This window comes from Bison bison, unplaced genomic scaffold (genome assembly GCF_000754665.1).
Source record: "Bison bison bison isolate TAMUID 2011002044 unplaced genomic scaffold, Bison_UMD1.0 scf7180017864499, whole genome shotgun sequence".
In the NCBI taxonomy this organism is placed as follows: Eukaryota; Metazoa; Chordata; class Mammalia; order Artiodactyla; family Bovidae; genus Bison; species Bison bison.
In genome coordinates this window covers 8547869-8569300 of record NW_011495058.1, presented here as the reverse complement: position 1 = coordinate 8569300, position 21432 = coordinate 8547869, and the positions used below count along the sequence as shown (strand labels likewise).

General features: G+C 39.1%; 1 protein-coding gene across 5 annotated transcripts in view; it reads left to right on the top strand.

Annotated features, from left to right (window-relative positions):
• Nucleotides 1-21432, top strand: part of SUGCT (succinyl-CoA:glutarate-CoA transferase) — a 783088-nt gene that overhangs the window by 63151 nt on the left and 698505 nt on the right. For all 5 annotated transcript variants that reach the window (XM_010829093.1, XM_010829095.1, XM_010829091.1 and 2 more), the window contains exon 7: nucleotides 12895-12986. In XM_010829093.1, coding sequence (XP_010827395.1) covers nucleotides 12895-12986 — 92 coding nt within the window. The remainder of the gene's footprint in view (nucleotides 1-12894; nucleotides 12987-21432) is intronic.

Below are 21432 nucleotides of genomic sequence, written 5' to 3'. Positions count from 1 at the left end.
TACAATCCTACCTATTCTCTCTTCCCCTGATCACTTAAAAGCAAATCTCAGATGTTAAATTATTTTATTTCTAAATATTTCAAAACATGCCTAAAATAAAAGGACTGCTTTTAAAGCATAAACACCCAATGTCATCACATGTAAATTAAACCAACCCTATAATTACTTAATGGGCTTCCCTGGTGGTTCAGACAGTAAAGAATCTGCCTACAGTGTGGGAGACCTGGGTTCAATCCCTGGGTTGGAAAGATCCCCTAGAGAAAGGAATGGCAACCTACTCCAGTATACTTGCCTGGATAATCCCACAGAGGGGCCTGGTGACTACAGTCCATGGGGTCACAGAGTCGGACATGACTGAGTGACTAATGCTAACTAACTATAATTACTTAATGACACCAAGATATTCAACTGGTGTTCAGGTTTTCCCAGTTCTGTCTCTCTGTTTTACTGTTTGTTAATTTGAATTGGGATACAAATAAAAGTCTAACCATTGCGGTTCATTGATATGTCCCCTACATCTCCTTTAATTTATAGTTCTTTCTCAGTCTCTTGTTTCTTACCGTTTGTTTGTTTTAAAAAACCCAGTTTATTTTTTTCTGTTGGTAGATTGAATTTTGCTGATTGCACTCCTATGTTGTTTAATTTTTCTTGTTATTTCCAAATTGACATATCTATAGGTTTGCTCACATTTTGGGTTTTTTTTTTTGGATTGCAATATGTCATAGAAGGTGATGTGTAGTTCCACTCAGAGGCACATATGGGTTGGCCCTGGCTCTTTTTTGTGGTATCAGCAGCCACTGGTGATGATTGCCTAGGTCTATTGTGTGTGTGTCTGACTCTTTGTGACTCCATGGACTGTAGCCCACCAGGCTTGTCTGTCCATGGAATTTCCCAGGCAAGAATACTGGAGTAGGTTGCCATTTCCTACACCAGGGGATCTTCCCAACCCAAGGATGGAACCTGCGTCTCTTGAGTCTCCTATAGGCAGATTCTTTACCATTTTGCCACAGGGAAAGCCCCTTGGGAGTTACAAAAGGATGATATCCTAATCCTGCTGTTCCTTCTTTGTATATTGATTGGAGTACTTTCATAAAAATAATGTTCCCCTCATCAACTGTTTGATTATCCTGAGATAGAGATCACTAAGTAAAGGCAGGATGGCTGTAAATTCTATTTACCAATTATCATAATAATGAATTTATGCCTTAGAATCTTCCAAGGGTGACTGATGATTAAAAAAATATCATTATGAACTCACAGAATTTAACACATTTGATGCGTTTCAGTCCACTGCAGCTCTTATCCTTATTGATTCTCAAAATGATCTCATCTTTGGTCAGTGGGGGCCTTTTTAAGTTGGCTTGTGCATACTTTTGACATGAGTAGTAGTCTGATAACTTCTTTGATTTCTAATATAATAAGATATGGGCTTCCCTGGTGGCACAGACTGCCAGTGCAGAAGATACAGGTTCAATCCCTGGATTGGGAAAATCCCCTGGAGGAGGAAATGGTAGGGTACTCCAGTATTCTTGCCTGGGAAATCCCATGGATAGAGGAGCCAGGTGGGCTACAGTCCACGTGGTCTCAGAAGAGTTAGACATGAGTTAGTGACTAAACAACAACATAATAAGATATTATAGGTGAACTTTGTACTTTTCCTGCCCTGTCTTGGAATCAACCATTTCCCCGAGAATCTTAATTTCTTTTAGTGGAAAATGGCATTTAGAGACCACAGTCTAGATACTAGGGATGCTCTTTGCTACTGGGTTAGTCTTTGCTTCTAGGCCTTTTCAGTGTTTCAGTGCACAGATAAGAAAATAAATATTTTTTTAAAAATAAAATACATCGAGTGTATAATCTTTTAATTCAGAAATAATTTACACACCAGAAAATGGGCAAAGAAAGGAAGTCTAGACATTTGTACACATTTTAAAGGATTCCCTTATTTATTGTAGAATATTTTATTGCTTCTGTTTTTTCAAGTAAGCAACCTGTTTTTGGAGTTTTTATAGCTGCTGGAATGATACTGACTTTAAACATACTCCTATTTTGGTTAAGGAGAAGAAGGAAACAAAAAGTTAAGGCACGACTAAGAAGAAAAATGAGTATTCAGGGCAAACATTAAAAGATAGGAAGGAAATCTTTTCCCTCTAGTTCCCTTCCCTTGCAATTTTACTCATGTCTGGAAGTTCATTTTGCTTTATAGTCAGTGTTCATAAGAGCCACAAGATGGCGCCATTGCTCCATAAAATGAAGGTAAGTGAGTAAGGGCTCTGGGGAGTAAACAGCAGAGGAAAAGATGTTCCTCTCTGATTTTTCGTAATTGCCTTAGTTTTCCTTACCTCCTGTACTTGAATATAAAATATAAGTAACATGCTTAAATTTGTCCTCTTTATTTTGGATTTGATCAGGATCGTTTTTGGAATTGTAGAGCTAAAAATAAAATTTAAAAAGAACTATCTGGATCCCATGCTTACCATTTTTTCAGCTTTGTTAAATTATTAATTAATAATTCAATCTTCACATTGCCCACAGAGTAATCTTTGCAAAATGCCATTTTGATAATATCAGTTTCCTGTGGTAAAATTTTTTATTTATTGTCATAAGTATTTGTTGATGTTACTAGTTGTCAGTATTTAAGTACTTAAGGCAAGAATAAGGTGAAAGGTAGAATAAGTTTTGACTCATTACAACAAAAATATATTTTGTTATTGTCAAGTTTCTTTTCTAAAATGGCCACGTGCTAGTTTCCAAGTACATAAACTTTCAAGTTTAATGGGTTCTTAAACAACATAATTGCAACGCCTAGAATATTTATTCTCATCATTTCAACATACCTCAAGGCAGTTCTTGTTATTCTGAATATCTTGTGGAAAGGGAAAACTACTATATTATTACTATATTAATCAATGCATATTTATTAACTAAATACATTTAGCTATCAATGTAAAATGTACTTTGCTTCTGATGTTTTATCAAATCGAACCCTCATAATTATATCTTTGGGGGCTTCCCAGGGGCGCTAGTGGTAAAGAACCTGCCTGCCAATGCAGGAGATGTAAGAAATGTGGGTTCGATCCCTGAGTTGGGAAGATTCCCAGGAGGAGAGCATGGCAGCCCGCTCTAGTATTCTTACCTGGAGAATCCCATGGACAGGGGCGCCTGGTGGGCTACAGTCCATGGGGTCACAGAGAGTCAGATATGACTGAAGCGACTTAGCATGTACACTTGCACAATATTTCTATGAGATACGTGCGAATACTGTGGAAACTGAAACTCAGGGGGATTCCATGAATTGTTGAGGGTTCAGTACCCCGCAGGGCCTTGGTTGGAATCCAGACTTTTTTCAGTCCTGGAACTCACCCTCTTATTCACTATCCATGCTGCTTCTGTGAGAGTAACTATTTATATTTCTCTCTAATAGAAATGTCTGGAAGTTGTAATTTAAAGTAATTAGGATATTTGTGCCTCCTCCTTGTTGTAAGCTGAACAAGAGAATTTGTATCACAAGGCAAGTATTATGGTGCCTTTTACTTAGCAAACTGTTTCTCTGAGCATGTTTTCCTGCAGGCCTTACTTGGAAGACTTCATTTAGAGTTGTGCTGATGATGAGAGCCTTCTTTTTGTCCCATTTGAGGCACTGGGGTTCCTGGCTGCTGATACTCCCTACTCAGAGTGGACTGAAATCAATTCCTTCTCTTGACTTCCTGCTGAGAGAACAGGTGGTTCACCAGCACAGAGTGTTCCTGCCTTACGTGGAGCTTCTCTCTGCTCCTGGAGGCCTGCTTTATGCTGGGGATGCTGGTGGTTGGAAAACCACTGTGTCCAGGTCTGGTTTAGGATGCCCTTTACAGCTGTCAACTAGCTGCCCTGGACTATCAATTCTTTAAACGTTTGGTAGAATTCACCATTGAAACCTCTGGTCTTGGACATTTGTTTGTTGGGAGGTTTTGGTTTACTGATTTCATCTCCTTACCAGTAATTGGTCTATTCAGATTTTCTGTTTCTTCATGATTCAGTCCTGAAGTTTCTAGAAATCTATCCTTTTCTCCTAGGTTGTCCAATTTGTTGGTATACACCTTTCCATAGTAGTCTCTTATGACTCTTTGCATTTCTGTGGTGTCAGCTGTGACATCTCCTCTCTCCTTTCTGATTTTATTTATTTGAATTCTTACTCTATTTTTTTTGGTGAGTCTAAAAGTTTGTCAATTTTATTTATCTTTTCAAAGAACCAGCTCTTAGTTTTACTGATCTTTTCTATTGTCTCTTTTAGTCCCTCTTAGATTTATTTCTTCACTGTTCGTTGATATTTTCTTCCATCTTCTAACTTAGAGCTTCATTTGATACTGTTTTTCTGGTTACTTGATGTTTGAAGTTAGGTTGTTTATTTGAGATCATTCTTGTTTCTCTTTGAGATCATTCTTGTTTCTTTATGTAGGAATTTACCAGGTGAACTTTACCTTTAGAACTGTGTTTGCTGCATCCCAAATTTTTGGTAGGTTGTATTTCCATTATTTTTTTTGTCTCAGAGAATTTTTTGATTTATGTTTTGATTTATTCTTTGACACGTTGTGTGGTAATAGGTTTGCTGCTGCTGCTGCTGAGTCGCTTCAGTTGTGTCCGACTCTGTGTGACCCCATAGACGGCAGCCTACCAGGCTCCCCAGTCCCTGGGATTCTCCAGGCAAGAACACTGGAGTGGGTTGCCATTTCCCTCTCCAATGCATGAAAGTGAAGTCTCTCAGTCGTGTCCGACTCTTAGCGACCCCACGGACTGCAGCCTTCCAGGCTCCTCTGTCCATGGGATTTTCCAGGCAAGAGTACTGGAGTGGGATGCCATTGCCTTCTCCGGGTAATAGGTTTAATCTATATCTATTTGTGAATTTTCTATTTTTCTTCTTGTAATTGATTTCTAGTTTTCTGTCACTGTGGTCAGAAAATATGTTTTATATGACTTCTGTCTTCTTAAAGTTTAAGCCTTGTTTTGTTGCCTACATATGATTTATTCTGAGAAATTTCCCTGTGTGCTTGAGAAAAATGTGTATTTTACTGCTGATGGATGAAAATGATGTAAATGTCTGTAAATTCCATTAGGTTTAATATGTAGTTTAAGTTGAGTATTTTCTGTTTAGATGATTAAGCTACTGTTGAAAGTGGGGCAGTAAAGTACCCCACTGTTACTGTGGGGCTTCCCGGGTGGTGCTAGTGGCAAAGAACCTGCTTGCCAATGCAGGAGACCTGAGACACCAGTTCTCTCCCTGGGTCAGGAAGATCCCCTGGAAGAGGGCACAGCAACCCATTCCAGTATTCTTGGCTTGAGAATCCCATGGACAGAGGAGCCTGGTGGGCGACAGTCCTTGGGGTTGCAAAGAGTCAGACACGACTGAAGCGACTTAGCACGCGTCACGCACTGTTACTGTTGTTGTTCAATGGCTCAGTCATGTCCAACTCTGCGATCCCAGGGATTGCAGCACATCAGGCTTCCCTGTCGTTCACCATCTCTCAGAGTTTGCTCAAACTCATGTGCACTGAGTCTGTGATGCTGTCCACCATCTCGTCCTCTGTCATCGCCTTCTCCTTCTGCCTTCAGTCTTTCCCAGCATCCGGGTCTTTTCCAACGAGTCACTCTTCACATGAGGTGGCCAAAGTATTGGAACTTCAGTTTCAGCATGAGTCCTTCCAGTGAATATTTGGGACTGATTTCCTTTTGGATTTACTTGTTTGATCTCCTTGCCGTCCAAGGGACTCTCAAGCGTCTTCTCCAGCACCACAGTTTGAAGGCATCAGTTCTTCGGCACTCAGCCTTTTTTGTTGTCCAGCTCTCACCTCCATACGTGACTACTGGAAAAACCACAGCTTTGACTAGATGGACTTTTGTAGGCAAAGTAATGTCTCTGCTTTTTAATATGCTGTCTAGGTTTGTCATTGCTTTTTTTCCAAGCAGCAAGTGTCTTTTAATTTCATGGCTGGAGTCACTGTCCACAGTGATTTTGGAGCACAAGAAAATAAAGTCTGTCCCTGTTTCCATTTTTTCCTCATCTATTTGCCATGAAGTGATGGGACCAGATATCATGATATTCGTTTTTTGAATATTGAGTTTTAAGCCAGGTTTTCACTCTCCTTTTTCACCCTCATCAAGAGGCTCTTCAGTTCCTCCTCACTTACTGTCATAAGGGTGGTATCATCCGCATGTCTGATGTTGTAGATATTTCCCCCCACAATCTTGATTCCAGCTTGTACTTCATCAGCCTGGCGTTTTTCATGATGTACTCTGCGTATAAATTAAATAAGAAGGGTGACAGTGTACAGCCTTGATGTACTTCTTTCCCAATTTGGAACCAGTCCGTTGTTCCGTGTCTGGTTCTAATTGTTGCTTCTTGACCTGCATACAGATTTCTCAAGAGGCAGGTAAGTTGGTCTGGTATTCCCATCTCTTTCAGAATTTTCCACAGTTTGTTGTGATCTACACAGTTAAAAGCTTTAGTGTAGTCAATGGAGCAGTAGATGTTTTTTGGAATTCTCTAGCTTGTTCTATGACCCAACAGATGTTGACAATTTAATTTCTGGTTTCTCTGTCTTTTCTAAATCCAGCTTGTACATCTGGAATTTCTCAGTTCATATACTATTGAAGCCTAGCTTGAAGGATTTTGAGCATCACCTTGCTAGCATGTGAAATGAATGCAACTGTGCAGTAGTTTGAACATTCTTTGGCATTGCCTTTCTTTGGGATTGAAATGAAAACTGACTTTTCAGTCCTGTGGCCACTGCTGAGTTTTCCAAATTTGCTGGCATATTGAGTGCAGTACTTTCGCAGCATCATATTTTAGGATTTTCAATAGCTCAACTGGAATTCCATCACCTCCACTAGCTTTGTTTGTAGTGATGCTTCCTAAGGCCCACTTGACTTCACGTTCCAGGATGTCTGGCTCTATATGAGTGATCATACTGTCATGATTATCTGGGTCTTTAAGATCTTTTTTGTATAGTTCTGTGTATTCTTTCCACCTCTTCTTAATATCTTTTGCTTCTGTTAAGTCCATACCATTTCTGTCCTTTATTGTGCCTATCTTTGCATGAAAAGTTCCCTTGATATCTCTAATTTTCTTGAAGAGATATCTGATCTTTCCCATTGTACTGTTTTCCTCTATTTCTTTGCATTGTTCACTTAAAAAAGCTTTCTTGTCTCTTCTTGCTATTCTCTGGAACTCTGCGTTCAGATGGGTATATCTTTCCTTTTCTCCTTTGCTTTTTGCTTCTCTTCTTTTCTCAGCTATTTGTAAGGCCTCCTCAGACAACCATTTTATCTTTTTGCATTTCTTTGCTGTCTATTTCTCCCTTCAGGTCTATTAATATTTGCTTTAAATGTCTAGGTGCTTGTATGTTGGGTGCATAAATATTTACATATATTATATCCTCTTGTTGGACTGACCCTCTGTCACTATAAAATAACCTTTTTTTCTCTTGTCTTTGTCCTAAAGCCTACCTTAGCTGATAACTATAGATACGTTACTTTCTTCTAATTTTTATTTGCATAGAGTGCCTTTTCCCATGCCTTCACTTTCAGTCTGTGTAAAGCTGTATTGTAAGCAGCATATAGTTGAGTTTTGTTCATTTTATCCATTCAGCCACTCCTGTGTTTTTTGACTGGAAAATTTATCCCATGTACATTTAAAGTAATTTTTGATAGTTACAGCTTCCATTGGGAAGCCCTGGTGGCTCAGAGGTAAAGAATCTGCCTTCAATGCAGGAAATGCAGGTTTGATCTCTGGGTTGCAAAGATTCCCTGGAGAAGGAAATGGCAATCCACTCCAGTATTCTTGCCTGGGAAATACCAGAGACAGAGGAGCCAGGCAGGCTATAGTCCATGGGGTTGCAAAAGAGTCAGACACAGTTTAGCGACTAACCAACAACAATGGCCTTACCATTACCATTTTGTTAATTGTTTTCTGGTTGTTTTATAATTTCTTTGTTCCTTTCTTTCACTCTTGTTTCCTTCCTTTGTGATTTGATGATTTTCTGTAGTTATATGCTTAGATTACTCTTTTGTGTACCTACAATGGAATTTTGCATTGTGTTACCATGAGGCTTACATAAAACATCTGAAAGCTATAATAATCTATTTTAAGCTGATAGCAACTTGACTTTAGATGTATAAAAAGGTTTTACATTTTCACTCTTCTCCAGCATTTAATGTTTTGATGTCATGATTTACATCTTTTTAAATCTTATGTATCATGAACAAATTCTTGTAGTTATAGGTGGGCTTAATACTTTTAGTTTTAATCTTTATACCAGTTATAAGTGATTTACTCACCATTATTATAATATTACAGCATTCTGAATTTAACCATATATTTACTTTTATCAGTGAGTTTTACACTTTCATGTTTTAATGTTGCTACTTAGCATCCTTTTGTTTCAAACTGAAGAAATCCCTTTAACATACCTTGTAAGAACAGTCTAGTGGTGATAAATTCCTTCAGCTTTTATTTATCTGGAAATTCTTTATCTCTCTTCATGTCTGAAGGACTTTTATTGAGTATTCTTGTTTGGCAATCTTTTTTTTTCTTTCAGTACTTTGAATATCTCATCCCACTGCCTTCTGACCTGCAAGGTAGAATCCACTGATAATCTTATGAGGGTTCCCTTGTAAGTACCAGGTTGCTTTTCTGTTGCTGTTTTTATGGTTCTTTGTCTTCAACTTTTGACAATTTAGTTATACTTGGTACTCCCTGGACTGCCTAGATTTGGATGTTTTGTGCCCCCCCCCCACCCCCCGCAAAGGTTAGGGAAGTGTTCAGTCATTGTTGCTGAGTTGCTAAGTCGTGTCCAACTCTTTGTGACCCCATGAACTGCAGCACCCAGGCTTCCGTGTCCTTCACTATCTCCCACAGTTTGCTCAAACTCATGTCCATTGAGTCAGTGATGCCATCCAACCATCTCATCCTCTGTCTCCGCCTTCTCATCTTACCCTCAATCTTTCCTATTATTTCTTTGAATAAAGCCCTCCCTTTCTACATTTTTCTTTGAATAAAGCCCTCCTCTTCTTCTAAGGGACGACAGAGGATGAGATGGTTGGATAGCATCACCGACTTGATGGACAGGAGTTTGAGCAAGCTCTGGGAGTTGGTGATGGACAGGGAGGCCTGGCGTGCTGCAGTCTGTGGGGTCAAAAAGAGTCAGACATGACTGCATGACTGAACTGACTCCCCTTCTAGGATTTTTATAATGTGTATATTGACCCATTTTCAGTGCCTTATAAATCTCTTAAGCTATCTTCACTTCTTTTTTAGTCTTTTTTTTTTCTTTTTGCTTCATTGCTTGGTTGTATTCCACTGCTCTGTCTCCTAATTCACTGATATTATCATTTGATCTGGTCTGCTGTTGGTCCTTTCTATCGAATTTTTCAGTATAGTTATTTTATTCTTTATCTCTATACTATCTGTTTGGTACTTTATAATATCATTAATCTCTGTTGAAAAATCTTTCTTTGCTTATGCACTGCTTTCCTGACCTCTGTGAGCATCCTTCTGAGCATTATGTTGAACTCTTTGTGAGATAAATGACTTTTGTCTGTTTCATTAAGATTGGTTTTTGGAGACTTTACTTGTTCTCTTGTTTGGAACATATTCCCATGTTTCTTCATTTTCCTTGAATGCTTGTATTGGTTTTCATGCATTAGCTAAAACAGCACCTCTCTCAGTCTTGGCAGATTAGTCTTGCATAGGAGATAAATCCTGTGTATTAACCCAGCCTGGATTCGTGGTTGCCTCACAAACCTTTGTGATTATCCAAGCCACTGTCTTTTTATTTCATGCCTTTTAGTAGTTTAGGGTATGTGAAGACCCGTCAATGTTCCAAAGGGAAAGACTGTTGTGAGGCCTAGATACAGGCAGATTAGAAGCCAGACCCTCAGGCAACAGCTGGGAATGTATGCTGTCAAGCAGTTTCTGGGGAGAAACTGGGAGATTGGTATATTTGTCTTCTTGCTTTGCACTGAATCTGGGTAGATAGCTGTGTGTGTGTGTTGGGGGGAGGGTATTCCTGGGCCCATTAAAAATCTGCTTATTTCTTTGCCATAATCCAGTTTGACTTATTAACTGCAGGCACTGTTGGTAGTCGGAACCAGGTGATATGGGGGCCCATCTCCCAGGCAGTATCTGCAAAAGTTGGGGCACAAGACATGTGCCCCATCTCTCTAGAAACTCCTTCTAGAGAGATGATGGTGACCTGATTTTATTGTGGGAGTGAGCTGCATAGAGAAGGTGGGCAAGTGCCCACTGATTCCTTCAGGTTTCAGTTAGATGTCAATTAGGTAGGGTCATTTAGATTTCAATTAGTGTCAGGATCCTTAGGCAGCAGCTTGTAGAGTATCCAGTTAAAGCCTTTCTGGGGGAGGACTGGGAGATGGCCATTTTTGCTGCTCCTCCAGTCTTGAGACCTGTGGGGGATAGCTGTGGTTAATGTTCATGAGCCTGTAATTAGCTTCTTTGTTTGCCATAGTCCCGTAGGACTCATGAATTCTGGCTGTCAGAGATAGGAGTTTTAGGGGACCGTTCCTCAGGGAGGAGCCTTAAAAGCCGGGACACTTGCTGTGCCGCCTGTACTGTTTGTTCCTTAGGGAGACGCTGGGAGTTTGGAGTTTCCGCCTAATCGTATGGTGCTGCGCCTGGAGCAAGGTTAATGGTGAGACTGTCTCAGCCTTTATGGATCTTTTCTGTGTTACCCAATGTGTAGGAGTCATTCTAGTCGATTTCTCTAGTTTCTCAATTCCCAAATTCCTCTCAGAGGGAAGTGCTCTGTGTGGAGCTGTACATCCACTCTGTGCACGGAAGGAGGAAAATGCCTTCTACGTCATCATTTTAGTCCAAAACAAAACAGAGGAAAAAGCCTCTTTAGTTTCTGTAGTAATTAATTTGTTTCTTTCTTAAAAGATAACTTTTTTTTGTAACCAATATTCATTCATTTATTCATTTGGTAACCATTACTGAATTCTATTCTAGATGTTGGCAATACTGCAGTGAATTAAATTGAAAAAAAAAATCTCTTGAGCTTACCTTTGAGTAGGGAGGATACAGAAAATAAATAAACTTTATTATGTATCTTGTGGTGATGAGAGGTATAAAGTCAAATACAATCATGAAAGGGGGATTAAGAGTGAGAAGTAAGAGTGATCTCTCATAAAAGTTCTCCAGAGAAGACCTCTCTGGTAAGGACACATTCCAGTTTAGGGTTGGAGGATGTGAGGTATGTAGATATATAGAATGAAATAGAGGGAGAGTGTTCCAGGTTGCTGGAGGAGCAACCAAATATATGGAATTTGGAGACAGATTCATGTAGCTCCTCATATTATCCAACGGTAAGCCTAGGACGAGGAGAGCAGGTTAAAACATGTTTCTGTTCTTCTAATTTTTGCTGATGGCAAAGAAAAGGTGATAGCTTTCCCTTCTGTTTGTAATCCTAAAAAGCACTGTCAGGAGATATATTAATTCTCTTTTTGTTCAAATTTCAGGGCATGGAAACCCACCTCCAGGGGATCTTCCTAATCCAGGGATAGAACCCAGGTCTCCCACATTACAAGCAGTGGCTCAGACAGTAAAGAATCTGCCTGCAGTGTGAGAGACCTGGGTTCGATCCCTGTGTCCGGAAGATCCCCTGGAGAAGGGAAAGGCTACCCACTTTAGTATTCTTGCAGAAGGCGGTGGCACCCCACTCCAGTACTCCTGCCTGGAAAATCCCATGGATGGAGGAGCCTGGTAGGCTGCAGTCCATGGAATCGCTGAGGGTGGGACACGACTGAGCGACTTCACTTTCACTTTTTACTATCGTGCATCGGAGAAGGAAATGGCAACCCACTCCAGTGTTCTTGCCTGGAGAATCCCGGGGATGGGGGAGCCTAGTGGGCTGCCGTCTATGGGGTTGCACAGAGTCGGACACAACTGAAGTGACTTAGCAGCAGCAGCAGCAAATACCTATTGGTTGATGACTGAATCAGACTAAACCATAGAGGATTAAGGAGGGGTGGAAATTGGGGCAAATTGGAGAATTTATGCCCTATGCAAAGGGAAGAACGTGGCTTATTGGTTATTGCCATGTGAGGATGTGAGCCTAGGTTTGAGCGTATGTTCTGTTTTTTTTTTTCAGGTAAAGCCTATTTTATGTGCTATTTCCTGATCTTTAAACATTGGAAACTAAGTAAAAACTTTTCAAAACACTCTTAAGTCCAGATAAAACATTCATACATGGAGAATCTGGCCCACAAGTTACAAGTTTGCAACGTCTGTGGTGTAACACCATAATTAAATTTTTACTGCCTCCTTCAAAGGAACTTCCCTGGTGGCTCAGAGGGTAAAGCGTCTGTCTACAGTGCGGGAGACCCTGGTTCAATCCCTGGGTCAGGAAGATCTGGAGAAGGAAATGGCAATCCACTCCAGTATTCTTGCCTGGAAAATCCCATAGATGGAGGAGCCTGGTAGGCTATAGTCCATTGGGTTACAAAGAGTCAGACATGACTGAGTGACTTCACTTTCACTTTCAAAGGATGGTGTAGGTTTAATACAACAAAATGCTGCAGAATTTCTGGATACAAATGCTTTTAACACTCTGTTATACTATTGGACTTCCAGGTGGCGCTAGTGGTAAACAACTTGCCTGCCAATGCAGGGGACATAAGAGATGCGTGTTTGATCCCTGGTTTGGCAAGGTCCCCTGGAGGAGGGCATTGCAACCCACTCCAGTATTCTTGCCTGGAGAATCCCATGAACAGAGGACCCTGGCAGGCTACAGTCCATAGGATCGCACAGAGTTGGACACGACTGAAGTGACAGCACAGCACACATTATAGTATTGCTCTCCCTGGGTGGTGCTGAATATATATCTATTCTTGTTGTCTTAGGGTATGGTCAGACAGGTCCACTGTCTCAGCGAGCTGGTTACGATGCTGTTGCCTCTGCTGTTTCTGGTCTAATGCATATCACAGGACCTGAGGTAAGTATCTTTCTTTAGAATAGTCATAATTTCCCCCCATTTATTCCAAAGAATTTTTCCTCTTCACTGACCCCATAGGCTTAAACATGAGTCAATTTTAGAAAGAAACCATGGAAAGTGAATGCCTTTAAAAATGGAAGTGTTGAATGTGCTTGATGCTAAATGTCAATATGGCCCCATGGGAAATAACAGTCTTATTAGCAAGAAGCAATAGATCAAGTGGTGAACACATTTTCCATATGCATTATATTACTCAAGCTTAGTAAAGGCACTTTTGTGTGACCTTGGAATATTCCTGTGTGAAATAGAATGGCTGACTAGACTAGTCTGCGGATGTCCAAGGGGACAGAGGAGCCTGGTGTGCTATACTCCCTGGGGTCACAAAGAGTTGGACATAACTGGAGAAGGCAATGGCACCCCACTCCAGTACTTTTGCCTAGAAAATTCCATGGACGGAGGAGCCTGGTAGGCTGCAGTCCATGTGGTCGCTAAAGTCTGACACGACTGAGCGACTTCACTTTCACTTTTCACTTTCATGCATTGGAGAAGGAAATGGCAACCCACTCCAGCATTCTTGCCTGGAGAATCCCAGGGATGGCAGAGCCTGGTGGGCTGCCGTCTCTGGGGTCGCACAGAGTCGGACACGACTGAAGCGACTTAGCAGCACCAGCAGCAGAGCGACTGAAAAACAACGACTTTGCTTTGACCTATATACATAGTGGAGGGTTTCTTCTTCCCTCTGGAATATTGTAAATGGTTGTTTATTTTCAACTATGTTACTTAACGCCTTGGGTGTAGTTGTGTCTGATTGTTATATGCATTGATTCTGATGTGAAAGAATTATTTGACTTTATAACACTCTTCTCCATGATGATGGGTTGGGAAGTTCCTCTAAAGTATATAGATGACCAAAATGTGGATAGTTCGATCAAAGAAAATGGACTCCTGGGGAAAACTAAACATGCCATTAAATAAAGTAAAAAAAAGAAAAAAGTGTGAACACACTGAGTAAAAATACTAAAGACATAGGTAGTACATGTTCCCTGGTGGCTTAGACGGTAAAGAATCCGCCTGCAGGAGACGTGGGTTTGATCCCTGGGTTGGAAAGATGCCCTGGAGAAGGGAACGGCTACCCACTCCAGTATTCTGGCCTGGAGAATTCCATGGACAGAGGACCCCTGGCAGTCCATGGGGTCACAAAGAGTCGAACATGACTGAGTAACTTTCACACAATACATTTTCTAAGTAATAATTCACCTATATATTATGATACATTTAAACATCAAGAATTATATCAATCAATGAAAAAGATGTATTGACCATCTGTGTGTAGTGTTGTTTTAGATACTGGAAATAATTTAATGTTACCCTGTAAGTAACAGTTTGGTTGACTAGATTAGACATATACTCATGGAAAAGTTAAAAAATGAAAGAAAATTACATAAAATTAAGCTGAGAGGATCCCCTGGAGAAGGTATGTCTACCCACTCCAGTATTGTTGCCTAGAGAATTCCGTGGACAGAGGAGCCTGGCAGGCTACAGTCCATGGGGTCGCAAACAGTCGGGCATGACTGTGTTACTAACACCTTCACTTTCAAGTGGAACATTATGTAGCACTGTGACTTGTCTTTGTCACCCTGTATCTGAGTCTACAATGTAAATCTCCTTCCCTCTGTCCTTAATTCCCCTGCTTCTCCTTGGAGAGAATCAATGCTATCACTTTTCTTTTGCATGCTTTCAGAGGTGTTCCATTCAAAAACAAACACAGTAGTCTCCCATCTTTTAAAATACACAGTTGATAGTGTACTTTCTCAAATTTTCTCCCAGGTTTTGCAGATATAATTAACATACCGCTGCTACTGCTACTGCTAAGTCACTTCAGTCGTGTACGACTCTGCGCGACCCCATAGACGGCAGCCCACCAGGCTCCCTTGTCCCTGGGATTCTCCAGGCAAGAACACTGGAGTGGGTTACCATTTCCTTCTCCAATGCATGAAAGTAAAAAGTGAAAGTGAAGTCGCTCAGTTGTGTCCGACTCTTAGTGACCCCATGGACTGCAGCCTACCAGGCTCCTCCGTCCATGGTATTCTCCAAGAAAGAGTACTGGAGTGGGGTGCCATTGCCTTCTCCGAATTAACATATAGCAGTGTTTAACTCTAAGGTGTACAGCAATGATTTGACTTAAATATATGATGAAATGATGACCACAATAGATTTAGTGAACTATTGTCTCATACAGATACAGCATTAAAGAAATAGAAAATTTTTTTTTCCTGTGGTATGAGTACTCTTAGGATTTACTGTCTTAACAACATTCATATATATGGTGCAACAGTGTTAATTATCTCTATCATGTTGTATGTTACATCCCTAGTACATATGTATCTTATAACTGAAAGTTTCTACCTTTAGACTGCCTTCATCCAGCTCCCACTCTTCACACCGGCTGTCTCTGGTGTCTACAATGTGATCTCTTTTTCTATGACTTTGTTTTTGAAGTATGATTGACTTACAACACTATGTTAGTTTCTGGGGCGCACCATAAAGAATCAGTATTTGTATACATTTCAAAATGATCCCCTTGTTAAATCTAGTTGTTATCTGTTACAAAACAGCAGTATTATATAATTATTAACTATATTCCCCACATGGTACACTTCATACCTATGACTCATTTATTTTGTAACTCGAAGTTTGTACCTCTTAATCTTCCTCATCTATTTCTCTCCTCTACCCAGCCTCCTTCTCTCTGGCAATCAACTTGTTTGTTCCTTATAACTCTTGTTTCTGTTTAACTATGTTCCTTCATTTGTTTTGTTTTTTAGTTTTCACAATTGAGTGAAGTCCTACAGTATTTGTCTTTCTCTATCTGACTTTTTTCATTTAGAATAATACTCTCTAGGTGTAAAAGCACTTGCTCAGTCGTTTAAAATTTTACCATTTTAAAAATTGAAGTATAGTTAATTTACAATGTTGTGTTAATTTCAGCTGTATAGTAAAGTGACAAATGAAAGAAAGTGTTAGTCACTCAGTCATGTCCGACTCTTTTTGACCCCATGGATTGTAGCCCACCAGGGTTCTCTGCCATGAAATTCTCCAGGCAAGACTACTGGAATGGGTTGCTATTTCCTTCTCCAGGGGATCTTCCCAACCCAGGGATTGGACCTGGGTCTCCTGCCTTGCAGGTGAATTCTTTACTGTCTGAGCTGTATATATATATATATATATATAATTTTTTGGATTCTTTTCCATTATAGGTTATTACAAGATATTGAATATAGTTCCCTGTACTATAATAGTAACTTGTTTACCTATTATATATATATTAGTGTGTGTATGTTTATTCCAATCTCCTAATTTATCTTCCCCCAGTTATCTTCTTTCATAACCATAAGTTTGTTTTCTACGTCTTTGAGTCTATTTCTGTTTTGTAAATAAGTTCATTTGTATCATTTTTTTTTAAGATTCCATATATAGGTGATATCATATGACATTTGTCTTCCTCTGTCTTCATACGATAATCTCTGGGTCCATCCATATTGCTGCAAATGGCTTTTCATTCTTTTTGTGGCCAAGCAGTAGCCCATCTTTAATGGTTTTTAAATCTCATAAAAAGTGAAGTATACCTTACATATAACAAAATGAAAAATCTTAAAGGTATGGTTCAGTGATGTTTTACAAATATATACACCAGGATAAATACCACCCAGTTCAAGATACAGCATATTTCTATCACTCCAGAGAGTTCCCTCATACCTCTTCCCAAACAATACCACCTCCTCCTAGAGGTAAACACTATTTTGACTTCTACTGGTGTAGACTAGTTTTACCTATTTTGGACTTGTGCAGATAGAATCCTGTAGTATATGCGTTTTAGTGTCTGGCTTATCTTGTCCAACACAGATTTTTTGAGGTTCGTTAGATTGTTGTGTGTATCAGTGATGGTGTAACATTCTGTTGTATGACTATACCACAGTGTATCCATTGTTCTGAAAATGAATATTTGAGCTGTTTCCAGTTTTTGTCTATTTTGAATACACACTTATTTCCCTTGGGTATATATACCTCATAGTGGAACAGATGGGTTACAGGTTAGGTGTATATTTAACTTTATTAATACTGCCTATTTTCCAAAAATGTACCAGTTTTCCAAAATGGAAAAGAAACTCAATTCCAGTGACTGATATTAATACTGCTGATAGTTATTATTGAAGCTTATTTGAATGTTCAGCTATTATTCCATAGAACTTATATCACAGTGTAATTCTACTTTGCTTTTCTCACATTTGGCCCCCAAATGGAAGGAAATCCAGAGAAAGAAATTTCTCTGTGAAATTTATATAAGAATGCAAAAATCCTCAAATTTCTCTAAAACTTTTTTTTTCTAAAGCAGTGTTCTAGTAAGAGATTTCACACACATGTCTTTCTGCCCCCATACTAACAATACCAATTTTTCAAGCAATAACCTATATTTCTTGTGAGAGGCGAAACCTCCCCTATTTAAAAAAATTTTTTTTCTTTTAGAGAAAGCATTCATTTTAGAAGTATTATATCTTATTCTGAATTATCTAGTGTTTGCTAAAAATTTCTTTATTCTGTAAGGGGTCATGTAATCTCATATTATTTAAGATGTCAGTTTTATTCTCTATCTCTGTCTGTGTTTTTGTAATTCAGATGACCTGGAAAAATTTATCTTCTCTTTTTTTCTAGAAAGTTCTTCAGAAATTTAACACATTTATGTTTAGTGATTGATGAGCTTTCATATGATAAAAATCAACTGTTACTTTAAAGTCTGAAACAGAATAGCAATAGACATGTCCTTCAGTTTGAATTCATCTACAAATTGAAAAGAACAATAGAGGGAGGATTAGGTAAGAAGCAATTTATTTTTGCTTGACTCCATGAAATAGTTAAAAAATACCAGGCTGAATTATCTGTTTACAATCTATAGGTTTGTGCATTTTTTCTTTTTTGCAGTCTCATTTTCCTCTGATGTTTTCTTTTGATCATGACAGTCTGAGAAGATTTTCTCATCTAGAAAATTTCTTGTTGGGATTACAGGGACTAAGGAATGAGGAGGCAGGTGTCTTCCCTTTATCAGGGTAAGGAAGCTCAGCACTTATGTCTGGTTGGGAGTGAGGATTCTTAATGGTCAATAGTCCTTGTTATAGAGGCTGTTATTATTCCTATCTTTTAAAACTGTCCAGTAAATGCAATCAAAATAGGAGTAAATTATTTTTGTTTAACATTTTATTTAATCAACTTGTTTCTTTCTGTCAATTCTCTTGATATTGTCAGTATCGTGTTGAACTGGGACCCTTCTTGTTTCACATGGCAGAGCAAGAAGATTATTATAGCTCATCTATATATAGCACTGGTATGCTTGGAACTATAATACTGAGTTGGTTTATAAGCACCAAAGATGCCATAGAAATGTCAACAAATTGGAAACATTCCAGAGAAATGTGAAAAAAAAACTTTATTTTTAAAAAACTAGAAAGAGAAAAATAAATATAAACAGTTTATTTAAATGTTGTAGGACAAAAAGAACATTTATGTATGTGTGAATACCAACACAGAAAGGGAGTATAGATTGGGATCATTGTTTTGAAATATTGTCCATGCATATTTGCTTCTTTCAGATTTTCTCAGCTGGAAGATACTTACTCTTAGCCTCTTTCTTGATGGTCCTATGTAATTTTCATTCTGTTGCTAATTGTATGTCTGTCTGTCTGACTTTAGAATGTAAGTGCCTTAATTCAGGGAGAGTGTCTTTGAGATGCTTACTTTTGTATCCCTGGAGTATAACACATATAATACAGACTTGGTACTTATTGATTTATTCTTTTGGTTTGATTTGGTTTGGTTGCTGCTTATTGATATTTTTTTGTATTCCTAGGGTATAACACAGATCACTACAGAGTTGGTGCTTATTGATTATTTGTTATATATGAATTTGGAATCTTTAAAGATTCAACTTCAGTTTGATAGTAAGAGGTTGATACGTGTAGCAACAACCATGGCATTCTGGTTGGAGTCCTTTAAGGGATATTGTCACCCTGCTTATTTAACTTATATGCAGAGTACATCATGAGAAATGCTGGGCTGGATGAGGCACAAGCTGGAATCAAGATTGCCAGGAGAAATATCAATAACCTCAGATATGCAGATGACACCACCCTTATGGCAGAAAGTGAAGAAGAACTAAAGAGCCTCTTGATGAAAGTGAAAGTGGAGAGTGAAAAAGTTGGCTTAAAGCTCAACATTCAGAAAACTAAGATCATGGCATCATGGCATCTGGTCCCATCACTCCATGGGAAATAGATGGGGAAACCGTGGAAACAGTGTCAGACTTTATTTTTGGGGGCTCCAAAATCACTGCAGATGGTGATTGCAGCCATGAAATTAAAAGACGCTTACTCCTTGGAAGGAAACTTATGACCAAGCTAGATAGCATATTAAAAAGCAGAGACATTACTTTGTCAACAAAAGTCCATCTAGTCAAGGCTATGGTTTTTCCAGTGGCCACATATGGATGTGAGAGTTGGATTATAAAGGAAGCTGAGCACCGAAGAATTGATGCTTTTGAACTGTGGTGTTGGAGAAGACTCTTGAGAGTCCCTTGGACTGCAAGGAGATCCAACCAGTCCATCCTAAAGGAGATCAGTCCTGGGTGTTCATTGGAAGGACTGATGTTGAAGCTGAAACTCCAGTACTTTGGCCACCTGATGTAAAGAGCTGACTCATTTGAAAAGACCCTGGTGTTGGGAAAGATTAAAGGCAGGAGGAGAAGGGGACGACAGAGGATGAGATGGTTAGATGGCATTACTGACTCAACGGACATGAGTTTGGGTAAACTCTGGGAGTTGGTGATAGACAGGGAGGCCTGGTGTGCTGCGGTTCATGGGGTCACAAAGAGTCGGACACGACTGAGCGACTGAACTGAACTGAAGGGATATACTTGAATGAAAAAGGAGTCTTTTCTATCAAGTAGAGCACTTCATACAAGCCTCATACTCAAAAAATATGAATAGAGAACTTTTGGGTTGTGACTGGAAAAATGTGGTGAAAATACTTGGAAAACCCCTCTACTTGACATGATTAAAAAGCATATAAAACAAGTTTCTTCCTAATGTTTTTGCTTTCTGAATCTTAAGAAAGATTTTTAAATCTTTGTAAGTGGTTACTTTTGAGAGCATTGTGTTCATTTTGAGTCATCATGCTTTGAAAAAGTTTTATAATCAGAGAAAATCCTAAAAAGAATGGCCAAAATTATCTCAGGAGTGAAAAATAATTCTTCAGGGAGAATGTGTGGAGAGCTGGATTTGTTTGCCATAGATAAGGCAAATAAATGATTTGAGTACTGTTTTCAGCTATTGATATTTTGGAGGGTGTGGAATAATTATTATTTACAGAACAAGGAATAAGAGAAAATGAGCTCATATCAGAGAAGACATTTTAGTTAGCTGAATGAAGAGCTTTATGACCATTAGGGTATTGAACATTGTCATGTGTAAGCAAACTGGTTATGCAGTTTCTATTAGCATGGTGGAATGGAAAGATCTTCTCCTGGCTTGAAATCCTAGTTCCATTTAACACTTCTGAGCCTAGTTTTTTTCATTTGTAAAAATGAGAGTACTAACACACATCCTGGAAAAGGTACTCAGATTCAATGAGATAATATGTAGGCAAACACCTGGGAAATAATGCTACCTCCTTTTCCCTGTCTGGTGCATGCCTGGCATGTATCAGATACTCAACAACTGCTCTGTTTCCTCTGGAGATTTTTAAGGAGAGAGGGATAAGCATCTTCCTGGATGACTTAGTAATTTTCCTGCCTAAAGGCAGGAAGTTGGACCAAATGATCCTTTGAGAATTTTTCAGCTTTTGGGGTCTTTATGTACTGTTTACTTTGGAAACTAATACAGTAGAATTTTTTTCTTTCTTTTTCTAAAGTTCTTTTGTAGGAAAGATTGGGTAGTCAAGGACATAGTGTTTGATTCATACTGTAATATTTACATAGTAAAAAGAAAGATGCAAAGTGTCTTGAATGACTATTTGTATTATAGAGAATTTTGATGGCAAGTTATTGGGAGCTTAAATTCTGAGTGAGTATCTTTCCTAGGAGATTGGACTGCATGACAAATCACAGTGAATACTCTGCACTCAAGCATTTTTATCTAAGTAAAATTAGGGTAAAGTGACTATGAGCTGACTGTGGCTCAGATCATGAACTTCTTTTTGCCAAATTCAGACTTAAAGAAAGTAGGGAAAACCGCTAGACCATTCAGGTATGACCTAAATCAAATCCCTTACCATTATACAGTGGAAGTGAGAAATAGATTCAAGGGATTAGATCTGATAGACCGAGTGCCTGAAGAACTATGGATGGAGGTTCATGACATTGTACAGGAGGCAGGGATCAAGACCATCCCCAAGAAAAAGA